Source organism: Jatropha curcas, chromosome 3 (genome assembly GCF_041381405.1).
Source record: "Jatropha curcas cultivar XTBG-Jc1 chromosome 3, XTBG_Jcur_1.0, whole genome shotgun sequence".
NCBI classification, from domain to species: Eukaryota; Viridiplantae; Streptophyta; class Magnoliopsida; order Malpighiales; family Euphorbiaceae; genus Jatropha; species Jatropha curcas.
The window spans coordinates 4,259,374-4,269,733 of NC_143153.1; the positions used below are offsets into that span (position 1 = coordinate 4,259,374).

Below are 10,360 nucleotides of genomic sequence, written 5' to 3' on the forward strand. Positions count from 1 at the left end.
ATAATAAAAAATTATAAGAATTTCATTTTGAATCTAGTAAATATTTAGAAAACTACGATTCTTTAATAAAAAAAAAATGATAAATGTAGTAACCAAATTGAGGTTTGCTCAAAATTCATTCAAGATTTCAAATAAGATTGTGTATTTTCTATTTAATTAATTAAAAAAACTTTAATTTAAAAAATTCATATTATTGGACACTTAAAATTCGACTCGTACAATTTTACTACTAAATTTTAAATTTTAGGATACACTCTTATAATAAATAATTGAGCTTTGATTACATTAAGAGATAAACTCAATATATATGTACAAAAACTAGCTAATGATACCAATAAATAAATAAATTGAAAAATTAAGAAACAATAATCAATTACTTTGAAGTAAATAAAAATTTCATTTTGATTAATGTTCTGCCAACCAAAATTTAAATTCAAATAATATGCCATGTGGCAATCTTAATACAGACACTACCTAAATCCCCATTGTTGGGGATTGAACTCTGTTTACTAAACTTAAAGTTAAAATAAAGGAAAGAAACAAAAGCATTAATCTTAATTAATCCAATCCAAGTGCAATCATGTCCTATACCATAATTGGATTCCATAGCGATCAATTACACCTCACCTTCTCCTTCCTTTTAACTCACTTTAAGTTCAGAAGAAAACCCCATCTCTTCTAATCATGACCACCACCATAACCCTATGCCCTAGATAGAAGAAAATCCCTTGTAAAAGAAATTGGAACCCTTAGAATATAATTATTATTATAATTGCTGCCATTATGACTATAATCATTAACTTCTAGATCTAATCTTTGGTCTTCACTATATAAAAGCATGAAGAATGAAAATACCAAAGACATTAATATTATGTTCAAGAGAGGTGGTGTTTCTATCTCTATGTTCTCGAATTCCACCATGTTAGTAGGGTGGTGTAGGCCACGGCGGCGGCTACGGAGGCACAAGGGCAGCACGATAAGGCTTGGGAATAAGCGGCGAGGATTTTGTCTAGGGTCGCGGCGGGTGGTTCAATGGGGAGTCATGGTAGCTCCTTTTCGAATGCTTAAGAAGATTATTTTGGATATTGCACCTAATGGTCAATTAATAGAGGCTTATTATTGGTCTTTACCATTTCTACGTCCCCAAATATTTCCTCTATGCTGATTGCTAATTTTGACTTGGCTACATTATTTCTTTGTGGGTGTTTTATGTTCTTTCTTTCTTCCTTCCTTTTCTTTTTCTTTTTTTGCCTTTAATTGTAAAAATAAGGGCACAAAGTCCCTATCAATCTCACAGGCAAACTTGTACTTGTACCGTAAATTACTACGATATATTTTGGAAAGAGCTGCAACTAATGTATTGTTGAGGCAAATTCATCATAATAGTATAAAAAGTTAAAAACAACAGAGAGTGATCTCAATTCAACTAAGTCGGCCTTAATTACAGGCCTAATATAGATGGTGGGCCTCAAAAAAGGCCTGTTACTTTGGATCCAAACGCGAACTCTCAAGTCAAACTTTCAGCCCAGTCTTTGACCAGTCTTTGGCCCAGTCAATCATGGACATCCCATGTCAGTTACTAGCAAATTTGGCTGTGGTTTTGTTGGTAGGATTGTTGTTGGAAATTCCTTTTTTTTTTTTTTTTTTTTCTCTAAAATTTTCTAAATCTTAGCCAGTTAATCACAATTAGAACTTAAGAATGCATAAAAATTCTCGTAGAATTGAAAATGAAGTTTTTATTCTGTACGTGTCAGATCATGAATTAATAACTGCATCCAATCGACAATGTTTAAAAAAAAATATTTAGGTTTTGTTTTATTTCTATTTAATTGCTTAATGGAAATTTTTATTTTTTATTTTTAAAATTTTGTGAAACTAATTTTTTATCAAATATGGGTCGATGTTAAGTTAAAAAAACATCATTATTGAATATTATTAATGTGCTAATAATAACTTTTTCATGAAACAAAATACCAATCCCCAAAGGTTTTATTTTATTTTTATTTTAGATATAGATTTTAATGGACCTCAAATTATAAAAAATAATTTTAATATAAGCTAATCAAATTTTAAAATGATATTTGATTGCCAAAACACAAATGCAAGACATTTTATTAATACATCTATTTAGAGGAGATTACAGATTTAAATTCTAACAATCTCACTTTCTTCAAAAAAAAAAGAATTTTTTTTTTACTTATCAAAAATTAAAAAAAAAATTCTACCAAAAATAAAACGAATGTAGCTAACTGAAATCATTTTATCATAATGTTTTTTTCTGGATGTAGTAAAAAAATATATTAAACTATTTTTAATTTAATTTAATTTTAATTTCTTTTTCATTTTCAGGAAGGGCAAAACGGGTTTAAAACGCCCGTCTAGACTCGATACCTTCTCGAACAACTTGATCTTCCTACAAAAAAAAAAAAAAAAAAACATAATCTGAAGCAAAAAATGGCACTCGCCCTTTCTTCCCAGAACGGAGTTCTCCGTCCACCGGTTCCCTTGTCTAGCCGCCGTCCTATCCAACCCGCCGTCACTCTCTTTTTTCCAGTTCAAGAACCTCTAAAATCTTTCTCTATTCCCTTTGACAATCCCAAGAAGCCTCTCTGTTTCTACACCAAACAACATTCTAGGCTTAGGGTTTTGGCCTCGCTATCCTCACAATCTTCACAAATCACCACTCTATCTCCTTCCACCGAGTCACAACCCTTACTCACTGGTTCAACACGGACTATCACAACTATCTTAACCCTCGCTTTCTCTCTCTCTCGAGTATTCCTAACTTCCATTCAGAAATTCGCTGTATCAGTTGCCGGCGCTTCATTTTTTCCTAATCTCAATGGATTGGCGACTATACGAGGTCTACAAGGCGACCTGGTTAACTCAGTTGGTCCGCTTTTCTTCGCTTCCCTCAAGGACCGTCCAAGCGGGTACTTGAATACGCCTCTGACGGTGGTGGCAGCCGGTTTGGCTAAATGGCTTGATATATACAGTGGGGTTTTGATGGTTAGGGTTTTGCTTAGTTGGTTTCCTAACATTCCTTGGGATCGCCAGCCATTATCGGCTATCAGAGACCTTTGCGATCCATACTTGAACTTATTTAGGAATATAATTCCTCCTATTTTTGATACTCTTGATGTGAGTCCGCTTCTTGCTTTTGCGGTTTTGGGTACGCTCGGGTCCATTCTCCATAGCAGTGGCGGAGTGTATTGAAGAGCAGTGATGGATGATACGAGGGCATTTTTATTAAGTAATAATTTTGAAGTTCATATTCATGTTAGTCTTCTTTTGGAATTGGGGGTTTAGTGGTTTTAGTATTTGTAATACTGAAACTGATCAGTTTGGTTCAGATATATAAATTTTGGAAAGTTTATTTGTTAAAGAATACTCTATAATGATTTTATAAGTGGATTGCTGCATATGCTTTATTTGCTTTCTCCTGCCCATTTTAAGTTGGATGCTTGTCAAAGGTATATCCTATCCATTTAGAGGCTTGTCTTTTTAAGGCTGAACTTAACCATGAGGCAAGCCTCTTGTGAACCAAATTTTGATGGTAATATAGATGTTATGATGCGTCTTATACAAGAAGAATAGTTCTAGAAAGTGAGTTGGAAGTACTGACCATGTTCCATGGAAATTTTTCTTCCTAAATGTTCCTAGATCCACATCCTAGTAGCAGTTCACTGATGAGACTTTAATGCAGGCCTAGGCTCATATCTCAGCTTTGGTAGACATGGTAAGTTAAAAGTCTGCCCAACCATTTTCATTGTTGTTCTTATAGCATTCATATTATCTTGTATAAAAATAAATGCTCATATTATCTTGTATAAAAATAAATGCTCTAAGCAATTATGCAGCGTTAGCTATCTAGTTTTGGCTGCATATACAGAATGAGCCAAATTGCTGTCACCAATTTCATTCAAATGCATACCCTGCCATATAAATGTTAGACTGTACTTTATACTGCAGCACGAGGAAATCATCAACTACAAACACATTATGGCATTTGCACTACAAAATTACAAGTTCTAAGTGCTTCCCTACTTGTGTATAAACATAATCACACTAGCACAAACAAAAATGGTCAAAGTGCATGCCTTAAAACAAAACAGATGTTAGGTTACCAGGATGTTCTTATATCACGTACAAGACAGGTGCTCATGAAGATGAAACTACTTTTTGCTGAAGTATGAAAAGAGAGTTGGCTGTTTATCACCATCAATCTTAAGGTTAACCTTTTTCCTTGCGGGACTCTGCGGCGGTTTCTCATCTTTATCCAAGCCCAGCTTTGAATCATTTAGAGTCTCCTCATAGTCCCGCTTTGTTTTGTACTTTGTTCCGTCCTCCTTAGTAATTGTACAAACACTGGATCTCGAATCATTGTTGACCAATGATGGAATATCCAACTTGTCTGCAATTACATCTTCCTCTTTTACACGTTTCGGAGTATTTACATCAGCAGATTTCTCACATGTACTTCCCTGTAGGTTTGATTCTTGTTCACTTTTAATTTCCTTCCTTGAAAAAAACTTAGAGATAGTGCCTTTGTCCTCGGTCTTCAAATGAATCTGCCCAATATTTTACTATGCAAATAATACTCTCATCTCACAGGACAAAAAAAAATTTATGCACATTCGTGAAAGATAAATCCTGGGTGCAAAATGCAGCTTTGCTAGGAATTTTACTTTGTGTAGCAAAATTGTAAACATAAGATTAAGGTTGCATAAAAGAAAAGAATTAACCAACCGCACCTCTTTAATGCACTCTGGGCCATCAAAAGATATCTTGCCCATTGCAGGTGTCACTGGGTACCATACCTTAAAAATAAAACAATAGTGAAAATATATTTTAATACTTAAATAGAAATGGAAGGTGCATCTCTCAACTCTTACATATATTCTTTCTGGTACCCTAGATAGAAAATAATAATAATAATAATAATAATAAAATGGACAACTCTTTGTCCGAAAGGCTCTTACCAAGTCTGGATTTTCATAAGGTTTCAGCATGATATCAAACTTTGAAGAGGAAGATCCATTAAGCCATGTGTCAATTGCACCCTTGTCTCCCAGAATGACAGGCATCCTGTCTGCATTAGCATATGCGTGATTAAAGTATCAGTATTCAGTTGCTATTTATCAAGCTGAAACGCCTAAAATATCGCATTGTATGGAAATTTAAATTTCAGTACTCTTAAGTTGAAACACTTTGATCAATTGTCCACATATACACCCTAATAGCTTCTCATGCGCTGCTGAAAATCCAGAGGGAATAATATAATCCAAAAGCAAGATCTACAATGAATATGTTTCCTTCTCTTTCTCAAGATATTAGAAATAATTGAGGATTTTTTTCATTCTCACTTAGTACACCTTTGTTGTGAAATATTGATACTAAATTTGTTGTTCAATCTTTTCATCTTCTTTTTACTTGAATAATCAATTAATCATATTGGATGCAACTACCGTACTAGAGAATGATAAAAAATGCTGTCGAAGATGTAGAACTTCTGATTCCTTGAGAAAGTATAGCCTGGAACTTGAGCTCAGACAAAGAGGTCAAGATGGTACAAATTCACTTCCGATTAATAAGTGGTTCACAATATCTAAAACTGAAACAGCAGGAATCCACAGAAACAAACATCACTCACCATGCAACCACTGTAAGGCTGAAGAAGAGGACGTTGTAAGTATAGTGAAGGTATCAAGTATCTCACCTGCAACATGGCATGCACTTAAATCATTGTCCAGAGCAAGTATACCAAAAAATAGAAAACTTATTGCCGAAAGCAAATCATCCTTTAGAACAGATATTCCACTGAAAATCAACTTTAGTAAAAGATAATTCCAGCAAACTAACTGCATATAATAGCAGACTCTGCTTCAAACTAATTTTTTTAAGGTACAAAAAGAACACCTAGGTAAGGTGAAATATATGCAGGATAAGGTACAAATGTACAAGAAATGAGAATTACTAACAGGCCTTACAATAATACAATGCATATCCAAGAAGAACCCAAAAAAATGAAAGAAAAAACCATTCACCTTCAGAATTCTGCCACGAATCATAAAGAGCAGCAAATACGAGAGGCCTATCATCCTTGAAATGAATGTAGTAAGGCTGCTTTTTAGACCCATCTTTTTTCCACTCATAAAACCTGAAGGATAATTTGGAGTCATGGCATGAAACTGAGCTTAAATTATGTAAAGATGCAAGGATAAACAAAAATATAGTTTTACTATTCAGTTTGTGCCAAAGTATTCTTAAGAAATATCAGCACCAGGCAGGCTCATATCATCTAACTTGTAAAAGTTTTGCTTTTAACCAGACTGACCAGAGGTTTAGAGTAAAAATAAATTGTGAATGAACCATGGGTTATTCCCAGCAGAATTCAAAAAATCCTGCCATCCTATTTATAAATCTATGGCAAACATCAAGAATAGGAAGTTTCAAAATCTTATTGCAAATGGTTACCGTATTTAAACGATCATTTTAAATATTGTCAGAACAAAAATATAATGTAGATTGGTTGAAAATTAAGTGTCAGCATCAGTAGCAAAGAATGGGTAACAAACAAACAAACAAACCATGGTATCAGACATACCCTTCTACTGCTACAAGACAACGATTTTTAGGAAGTAGTCTACGAAAAGAGGCCTTTTCACGTACTGATTCAGATCGAGCATTGAACTGCATTTGCAAGATGATATTAATGGAATTCTCCCAACACAAATATGTTGTGCAGACACAGTTATATGACTGTCAAGGAAAATCTACTAACAATTATATTGAAACATATTATCCATGTTAATAAGAAACTATTAGGATAATAAACTGTCCTTGTCCAGCTAAGTTTATAAATTAACAACAAAGTTTAATTAGCCCCTTTACAAAGTCAATCTTGATTTTTATTTTTCAGCCTACTGCTAAAAAAATACACCCAAAAGATTAACACGTAACCAGAATAGAAAACAAGATAAGGAAATCAGAGTATAATTTCCAAGCTGTAAGCTAGCATTAAGGTGATGGCAAAGCACATGCTTCAAGCAGAAATCACTGGAATAATTGTTCAAACTGCTCATATCAGCCAGAGTCGATGATTACTCTGTCTACAGAATAAGCTTTGTGGTAAACATGTAAGTCCAAAACAAAGCTTTTAAAGAATAAAGACATATAGTTATGTGACTCAGTACTGATAAATAGTTAACTGCTTACACAACAGATTGATCCCATTGAAGCTGTGTCAATCGCATTGAACTGAATAATACAAAATGTTATAGCATCAAACTGACTGGGAAAGGTCAATGATGAGAATATTATGAGAACATCAAGAAATGATTAGTTGATCCATACTGGCTTTAAAATTTTTAACCGATTGCTAAGGTTATATTTTAGAGAGGGTGAGGGATGGAAAAGAATGATAAACAGGTGAGGTTATCCTTGGGATATGGGAGAGGGGATAGTATTAGAAGTGAAGATTAAGGAATAGTAAGTTGTATCTCTTTAACACCAAAGCCATATACCGAGTAAACCAAGGGAAGGTAACTTTAACTTTTCCTCAGTTCCTTCAAAGCAGGAGTCGCAGAAATTTAATGAAACTTTAATTCCCCTCCCAAATATAATGTTAAGAGGTAAAAAAAGGGACAATCGGGCAAGGAAGCAAGTGATGAGTTAATGTTCAATTGGATTGTGGAAGCCAAATCACATGTGAATAGAATAATATGTGTTCAGTTATCCGCCTAAATGATTCTTGTTCAAAGAGGATATTTTCAGTTATCCGCCTAAATGATTCTTGTTCAAAGAGGATATTTTACACTTAAAACCAAATAAAGGAGGGTTTTGCATGGATGTACAATATAATTTTTTTAAGACTAGGACATTCTAACTGTGGTATTTTTTCTTCTTCTGTAATTTTTTATTTTTCTTCCTTTCTTCCATACTTATGAAACCCTAGACTTGGTAGGAAAATTGCAATTCTCAACTTGAAAGTGAAAAAACGCAGAAGATAGACGTAGCCACATTGCTGAACCACATGCTCTCTCTTTTCAAGTTTGTATAGCATGAATTTCACTGACGAGGATGTGCAAGCAAATCAATGGGTAGTTTCTATTCTAAAATACACTGATTGAAGTACAACAACATGAAAAAGAAAAATAAAATTAAAATCAAAACATGAAGTAGCAACAAAGACATTTTAGAGCATCCACTCAATGACAAAGTGTTAAGTAGAGATTCCAAGTTAACAGGTAAGGCATCCCTTGTTCAATCAATGAAGAAAATGATTTGGCCTCTACACATTTGCAGCCTGTAACACATTGCATGTAGCTTGTTGTAAAATAAATACAAGGAACTTCCTAATTAACAACGTCCATTTATTGCTTTTATCATATGAGATCAGAAAGCCCTTCACAACCCTCAAGCAAGCACACCTAATTTTTACAAACTAAAGCCCTATCTTTGGGCAATACCTGCAGAAATTTTCGTATATAACAATCTGCTGGCCCAACATCTGTTATTACAACGTCTATTATGTTTAAAATAACGATAAAACAAAAGCAGAAAAAGATGACCACCTATCCAGATTTAGACCAAGCAAATGTCCTGGATTCTGAGTAAAATGTTGATTTGGCACTTAATAGTTAATAGCATAGCTCTAGACGTATAAGTTGTAGCCTACCGACTTCTATGTAAAATGAAGGTATCCTAATGTAAAGGGGAGGTAATACGACTAAAATCAGCAGAGACAACTCAACAAACTCGACAAAACCCTAAGTTGAACTTCAGTAAACAAGTGATTAATCCTATGTAACTCTTAAAAGTCTATTCATAAGAATGATCCTACTGTACATAAACAACATCCTGCATTTGCCTATGCACAAATTATATGAATATATCGTTGTTACTAAAAATAAGGAGAGCTAAAAGGAATAACTACTCACTGCAATAAAAATAGGAACGGGCAAATTCACCATATGTTTACATGTGAAAATGGAAGTAGAATTTGTAGTCCACCAGGAAAAAAAAACATTAAAAAAATGAGAAACAAACAAGATGTCAAATCAAATATCCATTCATTTTCTATAAATGAAATTAGAAAAGGAATTTACCATCCTGTAGAAATCAGGTTTCTCAGTTTTCTTAGTGAAACTAGGAACTAATCCCCAAGTCATACAGTGAAGAGAATAACCCTCGCCACCGGACACATCGCCTCTATAAACAACCGGCAAGTTCGATCCCGGAGAGACATTGTAATATGGCCGGTATCTAAAAAATTAAAACCAGAAGTAGAAATAGCTAAAAGATCAACCATCGATTAAGACAATAAGTCAAATGACCCGGCGATATGGTAAGTACCGGTCCATGTTGACCGAACGGACTGGAGCGCCGTTGCAGTGACAGGCTCTGGAGATGTCATCGGCCCTGAGAGTACAACGCGCTCTACCACACATGCCTTTTCGGTGACCGCCAATCGATTCTCACTTCCCTCTCTTTTCCTTAATCAACTGAATGAAGGCGGGAAGAAAGTGCGGGACATATATATTCGTATTTTTTAGTATTGTGTTGCGGTGGCGAGTGTTGTACAAAACCACTCGAAAACCGCGGTATTTGAGACATATAGTCCAAGATTGTAATTTTCCGCCTCGGCTTCCCAAGTTCCCACGTGACCCATGTCGTATTGGAGCACGTCTGCCGGTCGCCGGTCTATATTTCGCATTAACTTTTCAAATAATTTTTAATAGTAAAAAATGTTAAACTTTATTATTGCCATATTGGATAGTGTAGGGTTTGATTAACCTTTAAAAATAAAGTTAACATATCCTTTTATAAAAACGTTAAACATGTATTATTTATATTTTAGCATCTTATGAAAATGTTGCTTAAATAATTAACAATTAAACGCTATTTAAACGGTTGATAATAAAATAATTAATTTTGTGAATAAACCTTAAAAACACTTGAATTAAACTTTTTCTATATTTATAGATTGGTAATAGCTTTTTAAGTAGATATTGATCAAAACATTAAACGTTATTTTTATAACTAAAAAACGTGATGATCTCAAGAAGGTAGTAATATTTTGCTTATATTCCATATTTTGGATTCATTAACCTTTTTATAGATATCATTATGTACAAGTTATTTGTGTCAAGTTGGTTACCCAAATAATTGGAGAGTGATATCCGGCATTATCTTCTAAAATCAAGTTCACATTATATTTATATTATTCACAATTCATGGAATCTGAAGATCTCAGTCAAGCAAGTGTCTATCATTAGTGTTCGATATGTTAAGATAACGTTTTATAAAAGTTAACTACTGTAGCCTTTTAGTTTTTTTGTGTCTTATGAAGAGTTAA

At 33.8% G+C, this 10,360-nt stretch overlaps 3 protein-coding genes across 4 annotated transcripts; 2 read left to right on the top strand and 1 right to left on the bottom strand.

The window, feature by feature from the left end:
• The first annotated feature begins 705 nt into the window (after positions 1-705).
• LOC149497377 (uncharacterized) lies at positions 706-1,405 on the top strand. The gene has a single exon (XM_089719426.1). The coding sequence runs from the start codon at positions 839-841 to the stop codon at positions 1,163-1,165; it is 327 nt and encodes a 108-aa protein (XP_089575552.1). The 5' UTR covers positions 706-838; the 3' UTR covers positions 1,166-1,405.
• Positions 1,406-2,389: 984 nt separating this feature from the next.
• YLMG1-1 (YGGT family protein) lies at positions 2,390-3,422 on the top strand. The gene has a single exon (XM_012229604.4). It carries the CDS (start codon positions 2,455-2,457, stop codon positions 3,214-3,216), a length of 762 nt encoding a protein of 253 aa, XP_012084994.1. The 5' UTR covers positions 2,390-2,454; the 3' UTR covers positions 3,217-3,422.
• Positions 3,423-3,936: 514 nt separating this feature from the next.
• Positions 3,937-9,595, bottom strand: LOC105644293 (embryonic stem cell-specific 5-hydroxymethylcytosine-binding protein). 2 transcript variants are annotated; one of them, XM_012229593.4, is made up of 8 exons: positions 9,358-9,594; positions 9,111-9,267; positions 6,608-6,693; positions 6,048-6,160; positions 5,654-5,719; positions 4,983-5,092; positions 4,755-4,820; positions 3,937-4,571 (listed from the first exon to the last, which is right to left on the bottom strand). In XM_012229593.4, exons 1-8 carry the CDS (start codon positions 9,450-9,452, stop codon positions 4,176-4,178), a joined length of 1,089 nt encoding a protein of 362 aa, XP_012084983.1. In that variant the 5' UTR covers positions 9,453-9,594; the 3' UTR covers positions 3,937-4,175. The 2 variants fall into 2 exon arrangements, with proteins under 2 accessions (XP_012084983.1, XP_037496066.1); XM_037640138.2 differs by lacking the exon at positions 5,654-5,719 and having other exon boundaries at positions 9,358-9,595.
• Positions 9,596-10,360: the final 765 nt, after the last annotated feature.

Coding starts and splice junctions, on each gene's coding strand:
- LOC149497377 (XM_089719426.1), top strand. CDS start 839: ATGAAGAATGAAAATACCAAAGACATTAATATTATGTTCAAGAGAGGT.
- YLMG1-1 (XM_012229604.4), top strand. CDS start 2,455: ATGGCACTCGCCCTTTCTTCCCAGAACGGAGTTCTCCGTCCACCGGTT.
- LOC105644293 (XM_012229593.4), bottom strand. CDS start 9,452: ATGTGTGGTAGAGCGCGTTGTACTCTCAGGGCCGATGACATCTCCAGA. Junction 9,268..9,357: donor CGTTCGGTCAACATGGACCG/GTACTTACCATA, acceptor TTAATTTTTTAG/ATACCGGCCATATTACAATG. Junction 5,720..6,047: donor TTCGTGGCAGAATTCTGAAG/GTGAATGGTTTT, acceptor GCCATGTTGCAG/GTGAGATACTTGATACCTTC.